At 40.5% G+C, this 24,447-nt stretch overlaps 1 protein-coding gene across 7 annotated transcripts in view; it reads left to right on the top strand.

Moving 5' to 3' along the window:
* Positions 1–24,447, top strand: part of DENND1A (DENN domain containing 1A) — a 470,473-nt gene that overhangs the window by 326,006 nt on the left and 120,020 nt on the right. For all 7 annotated transcript variants that reach the window (XM_074362200.1, XM_074362199.1, XM_074362197.1 and 4 more), the window contains one exon: positions 453–578. In XM_074362200.1, coding sequence (XP_074218301.1) covers positions 453–578 — 126 coding nt within the window. The remainder of the gene's footprint in view (positions 1–452; positions 579–24,447) is intronic.

Below are 24,447 nucleotides of genomic sequence, written 5' to 3'. Positions count from 1 at the left end.
ATTGGAACTAAAAAAGTTTGTGTAGTCTTGGGCTTAGATTACAAGACTTTGATTTATATTCCAACCGGGCCACTTCTTGGGTTTGTTCTAGGCATAATCGAACCTCGTAATCTAACCTCTCTGGGACTGTTTCACCCTTGTAAAATGGGAACACAGTCCCTTCCTTACAGCAGTGTTGAAAGAATAAAGTAAGAACATTTATGTGAAAGCATTTACCTGGCACGTTGAAACTGCTTAGAAAGTGAGTTTGTTTTTGTTTTTATTAGATGTGCTCTAATAGGAGCAGCATTTATTTAAATTTTAAAAACCTACCCTAACACTAAATGCATTTCTGTTCTCCCAGCAGCTAAGATATCAAATGGATCCCCCTCCCAGGGATTTTCTGGAGGGATCTTCTGTATGTGTTGAGTGTATCCTACCCTCAGCCATGTCTCCTTTCTCTCCATCATCAGATCTCATCGCTGAAGAACCGGCTGAAGAAGGTCTCCACAACTACTGGCGACGGTGTGGCCAGAGCCTTCCTCAAGGCCCAGGCCGCTTTCTTCGGCAGCTACCGAAACGCTCTGAAAATTGAACCGGTGAGTAGCTTCTTGGCGTGTTGCGAATCCACGTTTGGTCAGGGCTAAGACACGTACCTCACAGGCCACAAGAAACCTGCCATTCATCTGGCTGTTGAATTCACCAAAAGAGGTTGTGTATGTGGTGAGGCGCCGGGGGAGTGTCCTCCCGACCCTGCCTCTTTGCACAAGGAAGCCGTGCCCGAGGTCAGGGGTGTTTGCTTCTGTTTTTGTCTTAACCCATAACATTTTATTAAATTAAAAGTCAAAGGTTGAGCAGATCACAGGCAATGCATTTCATATGCAAACTCTGGTTTTGAATCTTGATCATGCTTCCTCATAAGCCACAGTTACACCTTGTTAAATACATTTTTACTGCTATGACTCCTTCATGTGTGTAAGTGAAGCACAGAGAGATTCCCTTCCTCCGGGGCGCACTCTCCATGAAGTGGCCGGTGCTCAGGGAGCAGCAGCCTGATGCCACATCCTCCTTTTCCCTTGTCCTCCATCTAGCACTTAGGCCTTGCTAAGGCTGCTTCAGCTTCAGGCAACGTCATGGTCACATAACAGAAAGGACACACTCTTTTTGCTTCCTAAGAAATACTTCCCTAGATCCTCTGAAGCCCTTTACCTTAAAGCAAGTTCCTCATGTCCTGCTTATCTCCAAGGGAAGTGGCTCTGATTCTTTGTCCTGACCTTGGGCCCAGCCAAACAGTCAGGTTCAGTGCTGTTTTGAGAGCTGGTATGATTCAAAGAAAATACTGTTTTCTTGCTGTCTTTAAAATGAGAATGGGACAAATGGCTCAGTCCTTTTCTTAGGCTGCTGGGAACGGACAGTTATGAAGTATTTCTGCTCTTACAATGATCTCATTGTTGTCACGTATACATCTAGAATCCGGAGGCTGTTGACTCTTGGTCTGTATTGCTGAGTGTATGATCTGGGCACAAGTTCCTCCTCCAGAGAAGTTTATGGTTGTACTTGCACTTGGCTCTGAAAGGCACTGGGTACAAGGGTGAAGTCCTGTAGTTTAAAGCCCGGCTCTGTACTTCTGAGTTGTACGACCTTGAGCAAGCCACTTAAACTCTTTAGACTTCAATTTCTTCACCTGTGAAATGAGGATAAGAATACCTATCATCCTACATCTCTAGTTGGTTATAAGGATCAAATGAGCCATAAAACATGTCATAGGAAGGTGAAACGAGCTGATGGCTAAGGTTTGGGAAAAGAAAGACAGAAGCAACCCCTTCCTGTGGTGGGTGTGGAGTTATCTGAGTGAGCAAAGGCTTGGAGGCAGGACCCTTTGTGGCCACTTTGTCTGAAGTCATGAGTTTGGTTGGGGAGGTGGGGATGTAGGAGAAGTTGGAGCCAAATTTAACAGAGCCTTGGATGCTAGGCTAGGAGTGTGAGCAGAGATGGGATGTGACTGACATCCTGTTTGACCAGTAATACAGTGATGGACTGAAAAGAAAACTGGAAGCAGGGAGACCAGGGGACTGTTGGGAGCTCAGAAGAGAGCCCTCTGGTGGTTACACCAGGAAAAGGTATCACGAAGAAGAAATGGCTACATGAATCCAGTAATAGATAAAATATGGGAGATGAGGGGCGAGAAATGTCAAAATGTCTCCCAAGATTTGGACCTGGGAGAGGATGATGATACCCATAGTAGAAAAGGGGAAAGCTTGATGTAAAGGTGTTCTCAGTAGCAGATTATAATGGTAAAAACAAGGAATAGATTGTGTCCATAATGATAAACAACTGATGAAGTAAATTGAAGTATATCCATATGGTAGAATATTACATAGCCATTAAAAGTAGGATTTTGAGGATAGGATGATGGGTTTGGTTATAAACATGGTACATTTCATTGAATATAAGATGCCATTCCATCATAAGATGTACCATTATTTCATGTACCATTAAGAAAATGAAAAAGGTGCTGCTAATTATAAATTAAAGGATGCAATCAATTGTAAGACATGTCCAAATTTCAGAGATGTTACAAAGTGAAGAGGTTTGGATCTTAGAATCAATAAAATAAGGCAGGTTTGTCGTGCTTTCAGTCTGATTCATCTGTACCAGAATGGCTTTTTTCTGAAAGTCCAAGAGGGAAGCCAGAGGGCCAGAATTTTTCTAACCAAGTGTCATCACTATGTTATCTAAATGGTTTTTAAACCATAGATTCAATTCTAGCCAATTCTTCTCATTTAAAAAAATGGATAACACCTCCCATACCAGATTGTTTGTGGGATCAATTAAAATAATGACTGCAAAGCGCATGTGAGCCCAAGCAGGGTCAGGGTGTTAGAGTCAGGCTGCACGCTGCTGGTGAGTGGTGCCGGTGAGCCTGCCGGATGGCAGGCAGTGTGGTGCGGAGGGGGTGGGGCGCCCTCCCTGGAGCCACTTGTCTCTTAGTAGTTTCTCTGGTTATAAAAATAGCACCTGCTCTTGGTTTAAAAAAAAAAAAAAAGACAAAAGAAAAAGTTTAAAGTAACAGGACTAGAAATGAGAAAGTACTTATAATCCTATCATCTGGGGTTAAAGTAACATGTTAGCATGTTTCCACCAAGCTTCTAGGATTTGGGGGTTGTTTCATTTTGGTTTTGGTTTTTGGTTTTCTCACTTTCAGAGAGTTGAGATATTCCTGGCAAAGCAACCTAGTTCCCAGTTACTTGGTTTTTCCTTTTAGTATATTATAAGCATATTTTCACATCATGTAAGGACTCTTGTAAAACGTGATTTATAATGGCTGCATGTATCCCATCAGGTGACCCCAGTGGTTCTCAATCACCCCTGGCTGTGGATCGGCATCACCTGTGGGGCTCTTAAAATGGCAAATGTCTGGGCCCTACTCGCAGAAATGTTCAGGTTCCCGATGAAAATCCGAAATCAGTGCCAAGACCCACCACATTATCCCAACGCTGGTCCTTTTGATTGCTGATAATCTTTCACCAGTTTAAATCACACTGTGGTGAACATCTTTACATAAATCTTCATGCACAATATGAATTATTTCCTTAGGCAAAATCCCTTACATGGATTTACTGGGTTAAAGGACCCAAGTACATTTAAGGCCTTTGATTCATAAAGTGAAAAAGAAAGCTGGTGGCCAGAAACAGTTGGTAGCCTAGAGGGGAGAGTCTCTGGGGCAGGTCGAGTGAGGAATGGGCGAGGCTGAGGGAGAAGGCAGCCTGAGGGTCAGGGCCTGGAGGTGCGTGTGGGGCGTGGAGGGCGCACCGGGGCCATGCTGTGCTGTGCCCGCGGGGGGGCCTGCACAGTGCGGTGTCGGGGTTTCCCGCTTGAGCCAGCAGGTGCAGTCATGGGACTCGGGTCACCGCCAAGTCACAGAGTTTGGGATTTTTAAAGCATGAAACATGACAGACTCTACAGGGCTCCTTTTACACCATCCCCACAGGGGCCCTGAGAGGCAGAGATGGGCAACCCCTCCTCCACAGCCCAGGGCTCACTTGAGATTTTGAACTCCTTGGCCTTTTTATTTCTCTCTCCTTCTGGAAAAAGTTCAAAATGCAGCTTGTTGGGGAGTCTTAAGCTTCATCTTCTTTCTCCTGCCTGGAAGGGAAGAGGAAGGCCCCCCCCCCTTGCTAAGGTCCAGTCACGTGCCTGGTGCCAGCCTGCTCCTCTCTGTCCCTGCCTTCTGCTATGTGCCTGTCCCAGGGCGGGAGGACCCATGTGGGCTCACTGGTGGGCTCTCTCTTCAGGGCCAGGTGAGTTATTACTTCCAAGGGTTGGAAAGTGAGCCGCCAAGGGAGTCCAGCTGAGGCCAAGTCTTCTACCTGCTCTGCGGCTTCCCGCCAGGTCGGACCTCGGTTCGTCCCTGAGTTGCTTTGCATCCGTGGTCGCAATAGTTCCCCGTGACTGCCCCTTGCAGTCTACGTTACAGCTCGGGGAGGGGCTAAGATTTCCCATGACTTCCCAACAAGTAGCAGAGCCAGGAGTCAAACTCAGGTCGGCCTGACTCTAAAACCCAGGTTTCTTCCACCACACCGTCTCGCCTGTCTTTGTTCTGGTTTCCTCATGTTCCAGACTAACAGCTCTTTCTCCCTGCATTTCCAGTGCCGGGCACGGGTCATGGCATAGTGGAGGAATCAATGAGTGTATTTTGAAACAGTGGATGGAAGCATGGGTGAAAGAAATGAAAGAACAGAGAAATGTGTGAGGCCAGGGCCTCCATTCAGTGCATACACATTGCATCCTGTCCTGTCTGTAGGCTTTGGAGGTTGGTGTTGCCTGTCAGAGGGGAGAGTGTCAGCAAATCACAGGGGCATGTGACCCATTTTTCAGTCACCCAGAGAATATCAGGTGCAAAGCCCAAGATATTTAACAATATCAGCCAAGCCAACTTGTTCTTCTCCACTTAAATGAGAGAACCACAAGCAGCCAGGCAGCCCCATTTGGAAAAACCCCCTTTATCCGTGTCAAGCGGCAGCCCAGGCTCCAGCTCATTTATTTAGGCCTTTCTTGCTCTCTGACACGCCTCCTAGCAGTTGCCAGGCAACTCTGGGAGTAGCAGTGTGTGTTAGGGATTAACTAGTTAGGGCTGGGGTCCTTTTTGGCAAGGAGAGGATAAAAGACAAATGATTTTAATTGCTAGGCCAAGGGTCCTTTCTCTGCTGGGTGGAAGAGTGCAACTTCCGGAGAATATATATAACAGTGTGGGTCTTGAATTTGCCTTGAATTTTCCCTTTTCTCCCTCCTAGGGGGAGCGAATGAATTTTAAAAAGAATCTTACTTTTACCTCACTCCTTTGTTTAAAATTATATCATCTTGAAATCTGAATAAGACTAAACCACCACCCTCTCTTTGGAAGACATCTCCTAGCACGATGGCCTCAGTTTTAAAGAACTTTCAAAAATAGAATTCTGTGCTTTAATTGCATCCCTTTTTCTGTCCATAGTTTCTTATTTCATAGCTCTTGCTCCATGGAGTCATCTTAAGGCAGTGTGGATGAAGGTGCTTGTTCCCATGTCTGGCCTTCTGCAGGTCTCTGGTAAATGTTACATCAAAGAGCAGGACTGATGGAGATTGGTGCTTTAAGATGCATTCTGTTCTGTTCCAGTAGCTGTGTGGAAAGGCCAGTATAGATGGAGCACTATGAGGGTGGTTTATTCAACAGGCTTACATGGTTTTCTCTGGGCCAGTCTGCTGGCTAGGCTTCCCCTGGATGAATGGAGCACAGCCCCTGGCTGCAGGGTGTGATGGCTAAGGTGGGGACAGTATTCAACAGACCATGTCAGTGCTGGAAGGAGGCTGTGCAGCCGGCAGCCAGCTCCTGCAGTCCTTCTTGCTTAGTCCTTCCCAAGAGGCCGGTCTTCCAGATTCAGCTGTGGGTACGCTGGCAGCATCCACCTTACAGCCCCTGATTTTGCACATGATTCTGCTGAGTCATATTTATCCACCTAAAACCCCTTGAAGACAGAGAAGTTAAGATAAAAGCAGATTGATAGCCTGGCTTTCAAGCATGAGCAGACGAGGCTACGTTGGAGCAGTTCAGAAAAATACCGTATATATCTGTCTCCTGGTTGAGTAACACCATTGATCTCATGGTTAAAAAAAAAAATCAAACTGTATTTATGTGTTTTTAGTATAACAGAAAATAGAAAAATATTTACAAACTAGAAAAATTAAAATATCACTCTGGTTCCACTGAACTAACACAACTTCCTCAGCTACCTTTTGTATATTTTTTCTAATTATTTTTCATTATGCAAAATGTTTATGTAACTGCTACCAAATCTCAGTTAAAAGTTTTTCTCCTCCATTTAATGTTATATCATAGGCTTTTTTACATAGCTACAGAATAGTCTATCAGGTACAGCTACCATAATTCCCATAACCACTCTCTCACACAGGACATTTAGATTAACAATTTTTTTTAAATTGAGGTACAGTCAGTTACAGTGTGTCAGTTTCTGGTGTACAGCACAATGTCCCAGTCGTGCATATACATATATATATTTGTTTTTATGTTCTTTATCATTAATAGATTGACAATTTTTTGAGATTATAATTAATATTCCACCAAACATCCTTGTGAATAAACCTTTGAAATGCTTTATTTTGGAGTCTTCTGAGTAGAAGAAATCCAAGTCTGCATGCAGGAACCTGACTTTGGGTGCCAACTTGTCCCAACATGGTAAGGAAGCAGATTTCCGTTGACTCAGCTTAAGAGCAGCTCAAAATGGAAAGAATAAGACTGCTTCATGGTGTGCACTCCCTGCCCTCCACTTAGGCAAGCAGAGTGTACCCAGCATGTATATAAAGGATGTTACTAATTTGTCTGTGCCTCTATCTTGTGCTAAAAAAAAAAATGTTTGAGGGACCTTAAAACAATATGTACAATGCACCTCAATGAGATAAGGAAGCGAGGAAACCAGGGGAAAAGAGAAATTAGGTGAAGCCTGGGAGAGGCTGGTATGTGTGCCTCTGTGCTCGCTCTGAGGTCTGCCACACAACCTGGTCGAGCTGGGAATCAAGCCCACGTCTGTCTTCAGAGCCCCTGCTTTTTTCTTTCCTCAATTCTGGTAAAACATACTTAACATAAAATTTGCCATTTTAGCCGTTGTTAAGCATACAATTCAGTGGCATTAACTACATTCACAATGTTATACAACTACCAGCCCTGTGTATTTTCAAATTTTTTCATCACCCCAAACAGAAATTCTGAACTCATTAAGAAGTAACTGGTAATTCCCCTATCCCACCAGCCCTTGGTAACCTCTAATCTACTTTCTGTCTCTATGAGTTTGCCTATTCTAGATATTACATATATATGAAATTAGATCACATTTGTCTTCTGTGTCTGGCTCATTTCACTTAGCATGTTTTCAGGGCTCATCCACATTGTAGCATGTGTCAGAACTTCATCCCTTTTAATGGCTGAATAATATTCCACCTTGTGTACATATAGACCACATTTTGTTTATCCATTCATCTGGTAATGGACACTGGGTTGTTTCCACCTTTTGGCTTTTGAGAATAATGCTGCTGTGAACATTCCTGTGCAAGTATCTGTCTGAGTCCCTATTGTCAATTCTTTTGAGGTATATGCTAGGAGTGGAATGGCTGGGTCATACAGTAATTTTATGTTTACCTTTTTGAGGAACCACCAAATTGTTTTCCACACAGAGCCTGTGCTATTTTTAAGTGGACAGTGGTAGGTTTGTGAAGCATGGATATGTACCCATGAATGTTCTGTAGGAAAAGTTGGTGAAAGATTTTCTTATTTTCCAGTTAGTTTTAGGCAAGTAGGTAGGGAATTATAGCCAAAACCTACAGACCTGAGCTAAATAGATGCATTGACACAGGAGTCTACAGTGGACTAGAGAAGGAGCTGGTAGTTTACTGGTTACCATTTTTTCTCATTTTAGTGTTCATCCCAAGTCAAGATCATGTCCGAGGAATGAGGCAGGGACAAGGGGAGGTGCTCCCAACACCAGGACTTGGGGGCTAAGGAGGATACTGAGTGTGATGGAGAGAGTGTGGTCTTTGGAGTCACCTGGGCTTTTATCCTGGCTCTGTTATCTGCCAGAAGATGACCTTAGAAGTCCCTTAACCTCTTTGAGTCTCAGCTTTCTCATCTGTAAAGCAGAAATAATGCCTGCCTTGTAGGACTGTTGAGAAAAATAGCAATAATGTAGTTTTTGCTGATAGTAGATTTTAACTAAATGAGAGTGACCTTTCCTGGATGATAAGAAGGTAAAGGAGGAGGGGGAGGAAAATGAGACTGCCACGTTCTGGAGCAGTGGTGGCCATGCTTATTCAGAAGTGTCAGGCTACCTGGAACCAGTGAAAACACAATGAGATTCTGGCCCGTTTATTCCTCTTTTGAAGTAACTATGAAAGTTTAGCTTTTATCTCAAATAATAAAGGATTTATAAGAAATCACGTTTAATTATTTCCTTCATTGTTTATTTGATATTTACTCATTCATGTTATTGCTCACCAGCACTTACAGGCAAATGGGAGTTGTGGGACCAAGGGTTTAAAATGGAGAAATGCATTACTTAGTTTTTAAATGCAGAAGAGAAAATATAATTGAAAACCTTTCCTTCTATTTTATCAAAACATTTTTTGCCCATTGGGAGAAGATGACCCTTGTTCCATGTTGGCACCAGATCTCCACTGTCTACCTTCCAGGGGCACTGACGTTATTCAGGAACAGTTTGGGAGTCCTGGCACCTTGAATCAACTGTGAATGCTCACTGAACTGAGAGCCATTGTTCTAGAAGTAGACTGCTCAAGTAAAAAGTTGGTCCTTAAATGAGAGAAGATGAGAACTGGCAGGAAATCCACTTAAACACAATAATCAAGCTTAACTGAATGATTTCAAATAGCATCACTGAATATGATCAAAATGAAATTCCCATATGTTCTAAAATACTTGAAAAATAAAACACAGCTAGTGTATCTTAGACTACCTAGGAGGAATTCCAGGCTTTAACTTGATCTCATTTAATAATCCTAGCTCCTTTCTTACTTTGTTCCTATAGGATGGGACCGTGTTTTGTACTCCTTGGTGTCCCTCACATATTCTAATATTTAGTAGGTGCTCATTAAATGTTGAATGAATGGATGAACAAATGAATGAATGATACCTGTTTCCCCTTACTATGCATCAGAAATACTGGTGGTCATATTTCAGTGTTGCACAATATAGAAGCTTAGTTTTAAAAAAATTATCCGCAGCTTCATCTTAGAGTATCAGAAGAATCTGACATAAATACCATACCATGAATGTGTAAATGTGAAACAAAGGCACAGCTCAGCATCTGCATGGTTGCTAACCACAGGCAGTTAGGATCTGGGGAGGCTCACCCTCTGTGAAATCACCGTGTGTAGTAAATACTCAGTTCTAGTTAGGAAAATACAAGAGGCAAGTATGTTAATGAAGTAAGCTGAATCCATGGTGGCAGTTTTCAATACCATATCTTTGCAGAAGCAGTGGCAGAGAGAAATGGTATTCTTAACAGTGTTTTAAGTCAAATGATCTTGCTTTAGGGTCTTTTACTTTTTCAGTGAGACTCTGAAAAGGAAACCTTTCTGATCCTTTTTTAGCAATGATAACATTTGACAGTTTGGAGCCTGAAACAATGATGCATGTCTTCGTGTACATAGCTAGACTGTGAGCTTCTTAAGAACAAGATTTTGTCTTGTTATTTCTTATACCCCCGGCACACAGTAAGGATTTAGTAACATAAGATGGAATGATGGTCGATTTGTTCTGTGGAGGACATTATGGTTTTTCTGATGATTAGAGAATAAAGTTGTAGATTTCCTCCTCCCACCCCCCAACCCCTCGGACATGCAGCCACACTGATTTTCTATGGGGTGTGGGTATATTCTCAGAAATAGACAGCTGCATTCAGCCTTATGCTACCCGTTCACAAAGAAGCGGAAGCCACCGTGGAGTGTCATGACTACTCATGTATCGCTGGCACAGAGCCTGATACATAGAAGGTGCTTGATAATTCTCTGTGGAGTGAGTGAAATTATAATAGTCCCTAGTTACAGTGTCCTTAGTAGTCTGGGAGCTGAAACACCATTTTGTTTAAAAAAAAAATCGTTGAGATTTGAAGTCTCAAGAAAAAGAAAATAATATGAGACATTTATTTTATGCTACACTCTTTACGTGTGTTCCCTTATTTTATTTTTTCAGATAAAGTGGTGTGGCCCCATTTTATTGTTGAGAAACCAAGGCTAGGAAAGGTTATGTCACTTTTTAAAGAAGTAGCAGAGCCAGGATTCGGACCTTGCATCTGCCTGATTCTAGCAACCACGCTCTTTCCTCTGACCGCTCACCACAGTAGTGGTTACCATATGGTCTGTGTTACGTACAGTTTGAGGGCATTTCAGAAGAAAACTGAGCTGGTCTCCTCTTAGGAGTCAGTGTCTCTAATCTGTGCAAATGTTTCTTGAAAACTACAGGTTAAACTAACACCATTTATAAACTATTTTGCAAAGGGGAAATGTCAAAATTTTAGATATCTTTTAAAAAACATTCCTTTAATAGATGCTTTTAATTGCCTAATATTTTGTTGTTTAAATATTTGATATTTACGGTGATAATTGGATGAAAAAGTGAAAACACTGGCAAGCGCAGCCCTCCCTCCTCTTTTCCTTGGCTGACACCTAGTGGTGAGCTTTCTGGTAGCAGTGTTAACCCAGGTGCTAAATATTCGTGACCATAGTTGTTTTTCAATTGATTTTAGGATTTTTTTTAATCAGTTATTTTCATCATAAAAGCTACATTAATATAAAATTAATTGATTAGAAATCATCATAACAATGGAGCTTTTATTTGATTTATCATGAATTTTTAGTCAATTATAATCAAACCTTAGCAAAGGAAATGATAAAAATATTTCAAATCTCGGTGTGCTTGTTCACCCCACAAACTTGACCGGGTGACCACCCTGCCTAGGGCACTGGCTTGCAAACAGTGACAAGTAAGATGCGGTCCTGTTCTTATGGGCCATGCGGGGTAGAGACAAGGTAAGCAGAGAGATGCACTAAGTGTGGTAACTGCTGTAGTAGAATGTTGTACGAGGTGGTGGACATCCAAACGCATGACCAGTCACTTCTGCCTGGATGCTGAGGGAAAGCTTCCCCAGGGAGGATGCACCTTGCAGGAGGAGTGGCAGTTCCCCAGGAGCAGGGGTAGAAGGTAGCACATGCAAACTCAGCAGGCATTGAAACTGCATGGCTCTGTCGGGTACTGTGAGTGGTCGTTCATCTGGAGCAGAGATAGGAAGGAGCATGGCTGGGAATGAAGTGAAGAAGGGGTCGGCTCCAGTCTGTGAAAGACCTCGAAGGCCACAGTAGAGTTTAGCAGTAACACCGTAAACCAGCATCTCTAGAAGAGCAGTCCTTGAAATATTAGATCCACAAGATGTTATGTTTTCTGATCACATAAAATTTGTGATTGTCATATATTGCATATTGTAACTCATTTTTTTACAGTGTTTACAATGTACATTACTACAGCCTTACTGTAAAGAAATCTGGTTAACTTTGTTTAACCCAGCATTTTTCAAAACCCTTTTCCCCACAAAATACCTATTAACATTCCACGCATCTACTACTTCTCACCACAGTTTGGGAAACACTGTTATAGCTAATGATTGATGATGAATTTTTCTTGCTGTAAAACCACAGAGTTAGGATACCAACTGCCTTCATTTCACCCCAGTCTCATTGCTATGAGCCTCAGGAAAAAAAAAAAGGCATGTTTATTTTCCAAAGCATTTCTTGTCTAGTCAGAGATTTGTGGCCAACAGGTGGGCTTGAGACACAGAGCCCAGCCATCACTCAGTTTATACAGGCCACCGACTGGTCCCCTAAGTCCAGCAACCTGATCCGTGTATCAGTCAGGATCTACGCAGGACAACAGGAACCCCTTCAGATGTTTACAAGAGGGAAAACAATGCAAGGAAATGGTTGTTCCCACTGACAGGAGCAGAGAGGTAATCCAGCGATTAGCAACAGCAGAGGTGGTGTGCCTATGTCAAGGGCCAGGGTCACCTGACAAAAGCTGGAACGTGTGGGTCTGTGCCGTGGGCGCTTGGGTCAGAGAGGGGGCGAACTGCTGCTGGGCAGCCCACCCCAGCAGGGGAGAGAGGAGAAACACTAAGCTTCTTCCATTCCTCCTCCTCCTCCTCAGCTCCCAACTGCACCTCCCGTGTGCCAAACCAAGCAGGAAGCCAGCTGACTCGGGAGCCCAGAAAACTCATCCTCCCTTCTGTACAGAATAGAAGAGTGGAGAGTGGGTCTGAGATCAGACAGGCTCAGAACCAGCACTCGCAGATCCACGTTATTAAGGCTATTTAGTGACACACCACCCTCCCCCAGCAAATAATAAACAGCATGATGAAGTTAAATGCCCCCTGATTTATAGTTAGAACTGGTACCAAGCTGGACTCTGCCTCTTCCCAGCTGTGTGACTCTGCAAGTTACTGTACTTTCCTAAACCTTAGTTCCTGAATTGTAAAATAGGAAAGAGAAACTCTACTTAAATGATACCTTCACAGGGCTTCTCTGACATATGTCTACCTGGTTCCTATTTTATAATGATCCGACTACTCTAGACCTCAGTGAATTGGCTGAAATTTTATTAGCTAGCGATTATTATCTAGTAGAGGTCTAATTTCTTATTATATTCACTTCCTGGGGGTGTCGGAGGCAGGGGAAGCTTGTAAAATGTGTGATGGGATATTCCAGTGTTGAAGAGATTCTGTGCATGTATTGTTACCAGTTCAGTACAGGCTAAAGAAAGTAGAGATTCCAGGAAAGCCACCACTTACGAGATCGGAAACCTTTGGAAGCCCATCCCTGCTGAACCATGGGGTTTTATTTGTTTTATGAATTAAATGAGGTGGTGGATGTAAAGCACTTGTTCTCTGTTAACCTACCACCCCTCCACACCAACCATGGAGGCAGCTTCCCTTGTATCCAGTGCGTGCCTGGTTCACCAGCAGTCACATTCCAGGGAGGTGTGGCAGGAATTTGGAAAGCCTTTAACCAGAGATTATTTATGTTTGGTTTGCTGGTCCCTGTTAGTGATGTGACCTGGCAGATCTCCACTCACCCTGTTCTCATCAGTCACAGCTCACTGGCATTATTCATCAGCCGTTTACTTGAGACTTTCTTTGCTCATATTCCTACTGTGATGTACTTTTACTCTCACCTTTACAGCATTAAAAATGATCTAGGTTTGAGAGTGTCCTGAGCAAGTCAATCACCAGCTTAAAATGTCATTATCTATTCTTTGAAGGGGAAATTTTATCCTGAGTTAGTTAGTTTTATCCTCTGTTAAGGAATGTTATGCAAGACAAGTATGTGAGGGAAAACCCCCTATCTACTGAACTCCTACTTCTTGCCCTTTATTTACGTTTTCTTGATTAAATGTGCATGATGTATATCCCCAGTTTGATAAGTAGGGAACTTAAAGCAGGGAGAGTTGAAATAATTTAAATCAACAACTTTCAACAAACATTTAACAAGACCTTACTATGCCACACACTGTTCTAGGTGCTTAGAGATGCAGCAGTGAACAAAATAAAGTCCCCACCCTCACGTCTCTTAAATTCTAGTCAGACATAGACAGGAAACAAAGATGAAAGTCAGTATATAATGTGTCAGGTGGTGATAAGTGTTGTGCAGAAAAAGAAAGCCAAGGAAGGGGATAGAGAGCCCCTGGGTGAGTAGGTGCTGTTAGGAGATGGGGCCAGGATTGGGGGTCAGGGCTGTCTGCTTCCAGAACTGCTGTTTTTTCCACTGGTCCCATGCTGTTTCTCATCCTCTTTGGTGATGGTTTCCAGCACCTAGTGAAGAAATGTGAACTCTAACATCTCGCTTCTTAGTCTGGAGTTGATAATTCAATGTGTCAGGGTGGTGACTTTGCATTCCTAGGGTACAGAAAACATTTTCGCTGCACTCCCTGCTGTCAGCAGCATGGAGCTGTTTCTTTCATCTCTCCAGTTTCCCAAACACATTTAATCTTGATGCAGAAAGCCAGCTTGGACTCAAGCTCTAGTGTTAGGGAGACCAGTCTATCCTAGGGGAGGGTCTCTGTGACTGCTGGGCTCAAAGGAACTCATGCCTCTTTTCTCTCTACTTGCAAGAAGCGATGTTACAGGTAGTAACTTATGTAACCTTAATATCTATTTCCTGATCTTTAGTATTCAGTAAGTAAGTTTAATTCCGTAAGTGGATACTAGGCACCAAAAGATGGATCAAATATGGCACCTGCCCACAGGAGTCAGAAGACCTGGGTTCCTCTTTTCATTTGATGTAATTTTGAGCAAGTTAATTAACCCCTCTGTGCTTTAGTTTCCTCATCTGTAAAAGGGTGAGACCAAATGTATCTGCCTCACAGGATTGTTGTGGAGACTAAATGAGAAAATACAGCATGGTGCCTGGCATGGAAGAACTTAATATTAGGTGGAGCTTTTAAAAAAATAAACTTTATATTTTAGAGCAGCTTAAGGTTCACAGAAAAATTAAGTGGAAGATACAGAGATTTCTTATGTACCTCCTATCCCCACTCACACATAGCCCCCTCTGTTATCGCCAATACTAGTTTTTAAGTAGATAAAAATAACTCTTTAATTTATACCTGAGTTTTCTCTACATTCTGTCCTCTGAGGAAACAGTGGAGTAGGTATGGGGTTTTCTTTTTCCAAGTAAAGACAGTATATTGTAATGAAAAAGATAGTAAGAATTCTCATCATGATGACACTTTACAAAGAAAGATTGACATTCAATCTTTATACTGTTTCCCACTAGGTAGATACCATTATACATTTTTTAAAAAATCCTTTTGTTGTAAAACAGATAAAGAAAACTGCCTTAATCAAATGAACAGCTTAATGAATTATCATGAAACCAACACTGCCCAGGATGAGAAATAGAGCTTTACTACCCACCCCAGAAACTCCTTCCATCAAAATCCTTTTCCTCTTGCCAAAAGTAACCACCATCCTGACTTTCATATTTTAAAAAAATAGTTTTATTACTCAAATGTTTATTCCTAGATGCTATGGTTTAGTCTTGGCCACTGAAAAAAAAATTATATGGCTTTTAATTCTTTTTTACTTATAGGTTCCTCCTCCACCCCTTTCATGTCATTCCAATTTATTTGTTGAAGAACCCATACCTGTAGAATTTCCCACTGTATGGATTTTGCTGATTGCATAATCATGGTGCCATTCACCATTTTCCTCTGTCCTCTCTTTCCTGCTAATTGTTGGCTGGATTTTGAAATTCAATAGACTGAGGTGAAGTTTTTGGTGAGACTGCAGGAGATATCTGGCAAGACTAAAGGAGGCATATCAAGTCTGGTTGTGTCTCCTTTAGTGACTTTTAGTAGCCAATGATGCTTATGCCTTTATCTGTTCATTGGGAGTTGCAAAATAGTAGTGTTCTCAGCTTATCATTTATTTTTCACTTATTGGGGGAAATATTTTATAAATAGACATTTTTCCTCATTTACTGTTTTGTTACCCAGTGTCACAGCTCACATAGCAAAGACAAGATAAATGCTTGATTCTTTCCCTTTACTTGCCAGTTTTTAGTATAATGAATTAGTTCCTCAACACCCACAAAACATGACAATTATTTTATATATGTATTATTATGACCTGATGGATTTAAACATCTTTGATGAATTTGGGTCTGTTGCAGTTATTATTGTTATTGAAACTCAGACTATCTCATCTTTGGCCAGACTGTCTTCACATTGGCCCTGAGTATGTTTTGGGATTTTTTTGGTGGGGGGGGGGGGGTGTTGCATGACTTTAGTAGTCTTTAATAGCTCCCTTGTTATCTGATATTACAAGATTCTCCAGGCTCATCTTGTGCCTTTCCTGCCCCTAAACCTGGATCAGACATTTCTTCAAGAAGCATTGGTTTCTTTTAGTGAGAAGTAGTATCTCAAGACCACTGCTCTCACTGCTCCTGGGTTGGTCACTGTTTCCAGGCCCTTTCAGTGGACAGAGGTAGGAGATAGATGATAGATGTGTACATATATATGTGTATACGTGGGTACTTCTAATCGACATGTGAGACTCCAGACCTTTTGCTTAACCTCTTCTCGATTACGTTTGTATTTCCTTTCTTCTGTACTGAGTATTCTGGCTTCCAAGGGCACAGGGGATAACAGAATTCGAATGTCCCATAATTACTAATTTATTTCCATACCCAGCAACCTCAGTAAACACTACAAATATTACCACCAGCATGATTACAGAAAATCTTTTAACTTTGTTCTGCATATTCTCTCCCTTGTCTCCCTGCAGATTTTGGCTAGTTGAACTGTATTTACTTTGGTAGAACATACTGCCATTATGCACTAGACTCTCTCCCTCTCAGCCCTTTTTCAGTCTGTCTTCAGGTAACTGTAACCAGTCCTAACAGTGATGGCTCTTCAGCCATTTTTGGTTTTCTGAAGCTGATCCCTGGTAGATTCCTCAGGAACGTTCATGGGAGCAATATTCCTGCCATCATGAAAGGTTAGTAATAATTTTCCTGTGCACTTCCTAGATGAGAGTCAATTTTGTTGGATATAAAATCCTTGGCTCATACTTTCTTTCCTTGAATATCTTCAATGTATAACTATATTCTCTTTTGGCAAAAAGTGTTCCTATAAAAGTCTGATGATAATCTTAATTTTCTTTCTTTAATAAATCATGTGTTCTTTTTTTTATTAGATGCCAAGGATTTTTTTCTCTTTCTTTTAAAGTCCAGTACTTGTATTAGCCTGTCTTGGGTGGTCATTCTGGGTCTGCAGTCTCAGGTATATAATGTGGTCTTTCAACATATATGAAACAGACAGTTTCAAGTTTGTTTCTTTTTTTAATTCAAGAAAATTTTCTTGAATGATAGGTTTTTAGCAGTGGTTATTTTATTTTAATTTATTTTTCCTCTTCAGGGGCTCCAGTTATTTGTATGTTCAATCTTCTTTGCCCATCTTCAATATTTTTCTCTTTCTTTAAAATCTTTTTTATCTTTTCCTCTTTTAAGCGTTATATTAAATATTAAGATAGAATTCTTCTTTATTGTTAAAGTTTTTCTCTTTTTCTTTTATTTTTCTTACAGCATTACCTGCTGAGTTGATATGTTCTTACGTTCACTCTAGTTTAGTCTTCATTTCAGAAAAGGATTTTTCTTTTATTTTTAATTCTTTCCTGAGCTCTATCCCCTCATTTCTAAGCTTTTATGATTTGAATATGTTGTTCTTTCTTGCTTTGTATAATTTTCTTAATGTCTTTAGCTCATTTTGACATAGTAGATTGCAATTTTAATCTATTTTGTGGGCATATCTTTCAGGATATATTTTTGTAGACATATTCTTTTCTTCTTATAACTTTGTGTAGGATTTGACCTCAGTGCCTTTATGTTATTCATTTTTGTGTGAAATTAGTTTTGCCTGACTTAAGAATGAGACTGAGTTCCAGAAAGCTTTTCTGACTTCACAGAGCTCCCTCTTCTGTTATTTTTGGTAGTGTTCAAAAATTTGACAGCTACCTTGTGAACTCTTCTAGCTGTGTTCCCTTCTCCCACTTTGAGACCCTCCACTCCCTTGTGTCTTTCCTGCTCAGTCTTGATTCCACTCCCAGCAGCTTCTCCCCATTGTGGATCCCTGTCCTGGAAAGGAGTTCTGACACATTCTCTCAAGTTCATAGGACCTCATAGGGCTTGTAAGGGCTAGACCACTCCAGCCCCTTTAATCCTTCTTATTGTAGGTCCCTTGCACTCTCAACTGGTGCAGAGACCAGAAACCTCCCAGTTTCAGCTGCAGTTCTTAAATTGGCCCACTGAGCTTTCTGCAAGGTTCTGTTGGCTGGTTGGAGGTTCACACACTCTTACGTCTATCAGTGCAGATGCTGACACCAAGTCTGTTGTCTGTTGGTGATTTGCAGTGTTGATGGTTTGTACTCACCTGCTTGCATTTTGGGGTCCGTTGTTTACCCAGCTTTGTTGTAAATGTTGCACATTGATATGAAGTTTGCTGTCTAGTTGTTCTGCCTTTTTTAGTGGGGATTTGAAGATTTTTTTTAAATTATGCTACTACCATTATCACCACCAAATTCTCAGAATCCCTTGTTTCTGATTTTCCATTCCTTCCTGAGAAATCCACAAGTGTAGTAAGTCCCCTCATGAAACTTACATTCTACTGGAGAAATGCAACTAGTAAACATGAACAAAAAATGGAAGAAGATGATTTCAGATAGTGACAAATGCCACAAAGAAGAGAAAATACTGTAGCGGGTAGCAAGTAATAGGTTTGGGGGAAGTGTGAAGATATTTTGTGCTTTTTTTGTTCTCTTCTCCAAGGAGATAGCATCTGGACTAAGACCTGAATGAGAAGTAACAGGTATACAGATATGTGGGATAAAAGCCTTCTAGGCAAAACACACAGCAAGTACAGAGACCTGACATAGAAATGATTTTGGCCCCTTTGAGGGACAGAAAGTAAGACAGCATGGCTGAAACTGAGTGAACCAGGGGAGAATCACAGAAGATGAGGTTGGAGAGGTCAGCAAAGGCTGGATTGAGAAGGACTTTGTGGGTTCAGGAAGAGTTTGGATTTTAACCTCAGTACAGTGGAAACCATTGGAGGGACTTTAAACAGAAGAGTAGCTTGATGAAATTCAAGTTTTAAGAAGCTTATTTTGGCTGCTGTGTGGGGAAGGGCTGTAGGGCTCCAGAGAAGAAGTCAGTGAGCCGTCAAGGGGACCAGGGAGAGATCACCATGGCCAAGTGGTGATGGAGAGCAGTGGTCAGATTTGTGATATAACTTGGTGACAAGACTTGCTAATGTGTTGGATGAGGGAAAGAGAAGAATCAAGGATATCTGCTAGGTTCTTGGTCTACGTCCAGTTTCATCATTTTGAATCTTATTTCTGAGAGAAGGTTAGGTAGAACTTTGTTCCTAGACAAATAAATAGATACTGTAAAGAAAGTGGGGGAAAAAAACAAACCACGGACTGAAGGAAGATATTTGCAACTTTAATGGACCGAGGCTTGGTTTCTAGATTATATAAAGAATTTCTTTGAATCAATAAAAATTGAAACGGGAAAAGATATGAGTAGATGTTTCTGTTCATATATTGAAAATATACTCAATTCCACTAATAAATCAAGGAAACTGAAATTAAGACCAAGTCCTCATTACATTTTGCACCTATCAAATTGGCAAAAGTTAAGAAGTCAGATACTTACATTAGTGACCATGTAGAGCAATAGGTGCTCTTATTTAGCTACTGGTATCTCAGTTTTAGAGAACAGTTTGACATTATTTTATAAAGTTGAAACTCTTGCCCATTTAGGCTAGGAGACGTACAAAAATTTTCATAGCAGCAAAAAACTCGAAACAATTCAAATAGACATCAAAGGAAAATAGATAAATTATAGTATGTTTGTGTGATGGAATATTATACAGGCATAAAAATTACTGAATTAGTGAAGAAACAACAGGGATGAATTTTAGCAACATACAGTACTAATTTTTAAGGCTCAATAGTAAACAAAACTAAATATTATTTAGGCCAAATAGACATGTGGTAAAACTATTTTAAAAGGCTCTTTAGGGAATGAGAAACAGAATTGAGGATTGAGGATAGGAGTTAGTGGGGTCTAGGGAGAGGGGCAGGAGGAGGCATCGGAGGGACACCAAGACAATGCAGTGATAATGTCTGCTTCTTAAGTTGGGTGATAGCTTCACAGATCATCATTTTATTATGATTCTACATAACTTAATATAGGTTACATATAGTCTTTCATGTGTAAATATGAATCACATGGTAAATTAAGTGAAATTCAGTGAAATTATAAAATAAACTGTTACTAATTTCCGAATTCTAGAATTTGATATTGTGTTTAAAATCCAGCTCAGATTGCAAGATCTGTGCCCGACTAGTGTAACACATTTCAGGCTTCCTAAGGATGTTGAAGTGTGGCTGGCCCCAGCATGTCAAGGTTCTGGATTTCCTCAGTGGCCTTGGAGGGGAGAGGGGGTGGCTTAATTTGAATGTAAGTAAACATTCTTTCCCCAGGTTTTTGGTAACTAAACACAGAAAATTCTGTTCACAACCTTTGCTCTTTATTGGCCTTTCTAGGAAGAAAGAATTTGGAAATTTGGACAAATTGTTCGACAAGTAAATTGCTCCCTGCAGCTTTGAAGAGAGAGTCTCAAAATGATCTGATGGGTCCCCCTCAATAGTGGCAGCGTCATGCACCCTACTCTAAAACCTACCTGACTGGTTAGAAGACCCTTTTCCTCCAGTTTCCAGCTCTTCAGACACCCCATAGGATGGGTACGCACAGAAAAACCAGACAAACTCCAAGAGGTTTGTCTTTCTGAACTCCATTTATAGCACAGGGAATGGCAGGTCAGCTTTGGAATCTGAGAAAGTCAGGCTCCACTGGGGGACCTTTTCTTCCTCTGTTATTTAGAGAGAGAAATGGTTTTGTTATACCAGTTCTTATCTGTTATCTAGAATCTTCCTGTTCTAAACCTCAGAAAGCTAAAGGATAGAATGTTCTTACAGATCGCTTAGCCCTCTTTTCAGTGCACTAAAGAGAGTGAGGGAGTGAATGAATGAGTGAATGAATTGTGCCATTTTCTTTTTCGTCAAGATAAGAATCCAGTTGAGGGAAAAGTGCACCATTAAACTGAGTAAAAGTATTTTCAAAATGTTTTTTGAAACATATATTGAACACCTACTATATGCTTGACACAGAGCTTGGCACTCAACAACCTCGTGGCAAAGAAGTCACAGAATTGTGATTCAGATACAGGGCTTGGCTCTGTAGAAAACATACTCTTCTTTTTCCAGGAGAGACATTTCAGCAGCAGAAACTGAGGAAGCCAAAATGAGTTAATTCATCCAAATGTTAACTTGTGACTGTGCAGTTTCTACATAAAACATCCTAGATGTACTTGTGCACGGGGCTGGTGTTTGTGAGTGCGAGCTCTGGGTAAAGCAGTGACAGCCACTACTCGTGTTATTTATCCACATCTGAGATACTATCCGCATTATTTATCCACGTCTGAGATTCGGCTTCTCTGATTCATGCTCTGCCCTGGTCTGCAGCCTTACTGGTATCTTTTTTGCTGATTAATACACATGAGAACCCTGGCAAGTCTTAGAAGATACACTGAGATACAAGAGAAAGCATGTAAGAGTTAGAGCAAGATAGACAGGCATTCGTGTCCTAGCTCAGTTTCCTTATCTATCAAATTGGAACATTCATGCCAACTTCACAGAGCTGCTATGAGGATTAAATGCATATTACCACAATGTGTATAATTATCACATTGTAGATGCTCAGAAAATGTTAGTACCCAACCTTCTTCCCCCAGTCACAATAGCCTTCCTAAAATATTAATCTGAACATCAGACTTCTAAAAATGGCTGTTTGATGAGTGACGTGTACTTCCTATACTTTGGAGTGTGGTAAGCCAATTACTTTCTGTGGTGGATGGGTCTTCTGTGTGTCTTTTAGTTTTTAATTCTCTTAAAAGAAGGGACTTTTATTTTAAGGGCTGTTGGGTAACTGCCATTTTCTAGGCTTCCCAATGCAGATTTCACTTGATTTTTCAAAGGGAACTATGATAAAAGACACAGACCCTACCTCCACACTTGAATCACATTCAGGAAGATTTCGGGCATTAATAGTGCTTTAGCCGACAGTGATAGATTGAGGTAAGAGTAGAGGGTTTGACCTGAATTGAGGAACATTCTACAAAGTAGCTGGCCTATACTCTTCAAAAATGTTAATGTCTTGCAACAAAGAAAGACCCAAGAACTAAGAGACAGGACAACTGCGCACAGTGTATGATCCAGGATTTTCTTTTGCTGTAAAAGACATTATTGGGACAATTGATGAATTCTGAGTAAAGTCCTTAGATTTTTTACTGTACCGATGTTAATTGCCTGATTTTGATCAATATACTGTGGTTATATAAGACATCATTCTTGATTTTAGGAAATACAGTTTGCTGTAATGCCTGTTTTAGCAACACAAGACTGTACTAATGCAATTCATATATTAGGGAACAATTTGAACATGATGTAAATTTCACGTTTGATTTTGCATGATATCATCCATAAGAAATACTAGGTGAATGCAGAAAACTGCAGCCAAATTAACCAAGATGTATAGAAATACACAGAATGTGCACACGCACATATCTCTAACATCTGCCAGCTCCTTCAGTTCGTCACGTGTGTGATGAGCCACACACATCCTGTCCACAACAGTGTTATAATTTTTCATCCTTCCACCACTTCAAAATCTACCCATGTGCTGCAGCCCTTCTGATACCCACTTCCGTGGCAAACTTCAGATCTTTTTCAAGGTAAAAATGACATTTATTATAGTATTTCTATATTTCTTATCCATTGTACATGTATAAAATGGCACTATTTTTGTTAGGTTTCTGTCTTATTTCTAACATGTCTCTGATGAAGTTTTTGAGCATTGTGCCCCAAGCATGGTGATTTTTAGGAAGATATATGTCACATAGCAGAACTGACCATGCTTAAGGATGTAGGGGTAGAGGGACATCATGTCTTAAATTTATTCTCAAATAGTTCAGAAAAACATTTTATACAGATAAAACGTATATGTAATAAAATAATGTGTGTGTGCATACACACACAAGTGGGAAGAGAGAGAAGGTAGAGCCATTATGATAACGTGTTGACATTTCGGGAATCTATATGGTGAGTAAATAGGAATTCTTTATACTGTTCTTGCAACTTTTCTGTAGATCTGAAATGATGACAAAATAAAAGTTAAAAGGGGGTAAAAGAGTTGAGGGTTGGGGAAGATTTTTTTAAATTTATTTAATTGAAGTTCAAATGTGAGAAATGAAGGAAATTAAAACAGAAAGGAAATGACTCAGCTGGGAAAAAGACCAAAGGAGAGGGGGAGAGAAGATCCTAAGCAAACCTTCCACAGCGTAGCTTAAAACATGAACTTAATTGAAGGCAAGCTATTTATAAATTATTATAGAAAGACTGTGTCTACAAAATGGAAAAGAGAGACATACTGCTTTTCCAGGGAGGTTTTTTGGGAACCTCACCCAGAATACTGAAAAACCTACATGTATGGAAATCACATAAATTAACAATTCTGAATTATGTAGTATCTTTATTCTCTTCCTAAACAATTCGAATATTTTAATAAACTTAAGCTACACATTGGACACCCTCATGTACAAATCTTATCATGTTTAGAATATTAACTTTTTAAAAAAACACTAAAAACATAGACTGTAGTTAGTTTTACAATTTATCAACATGTGTGTTCACCATTCTTTCCCTGTGGGTTCACTTTTCTTCTTGCTGAATTATGTCTTTAATATTTCTTTCAGTGAGGATCTACAAACCCATTTTGTCTTTGTATGTCTGAAATGTCTTTATTTTACTATGACTTTTGAAGGTAGTTTATCTGGGTATGAAGCTGTACATTGACAGTTTTCCTTCTTCGTTTGAAAATTTGTTTCTTCTCATCTGTTTTTGTTGGTGAAAAATTATTTATCAATCCAGTTGTCATTCTTTTGTAGAAACCATCTTTTCTAAGAACTTCTTTCACCTTATAATCTACAATTTACTGTAATGTATCTAGGATGGGTTTATTTTTATTCATGCTGCTTTACTCATAGTGTCTTTTCAGTCTGAGGGCTTGTGTCTTTCCTCAGTTCTGGGATATTCTCTGTTGTTATCTCTTTAAATATTACTTCTATGCCAAACCAAGGGTTTCTTTTGTTTGCTTGGTTTTAATTTTGGCTTTTACTCTGGAAACTCCTGTATAAGTATATTGGCACTTCCCAATCCATTATCCATGCTTTCAACTACTCATCTTCTTTTACTCTTGATCTCTCTCTGTTTTGTTCTGCTGAACTCTTCAGTATTATCTCCAGAATAGGTGATATTCTCCTAATTTGGGGGGTTTTAAAAAATAATAATAATAAGATTGGATTTTGCCCTAGGTAAAATAGCTAGTGAAATGTAAGAGCCTGGACTTGAATCCACATCTGCCTAACTTCTGACCTGGATTCTATCATTTGTGGATTAATGAGCTCATCCCAAAAGTTAAGACCTCAGAACAGTGAAATAGCTTTGGATCACTGCATTATCCTGTCATGTGGGTGGATGTAACTGGGAGGATGAATATGACTTCAGCCTCAGCCTGTGCAGGATGCCATGTGCTAGAAGACCTGAGAAGTGTCAGGAGTTATATTTGGGCTCTTTTCCATTTTCATCCTATGTCATTTCTGAGAAAGAGAACTTTAGTTCCTTTTTATCTTTTATGGTGCACTAAATTTCCATCTTTCCCATTCTTTTGGCTGTCTAAATAGAC

Source organism: Camelus bactrianus, chromosome 4 (genome assembly GCF_048773025.1).
Source record: "Camelus bactrianus isolate YW-2024 breed Bactrian camel chromosome 4, ASM4877302v1, whole genome shotgun sequence".
In the NCBI taxonomy this organism is placed as follows: domain Eukaryota; kingdom Metazoa; phylum Chordata; class Mammalia; order Artiodactyla; family Camelidae; genus Camelus; species Camelus bactrianus.
This window is presented reverse-complemented; position numbering and strand designations above follow the sequence as displayed.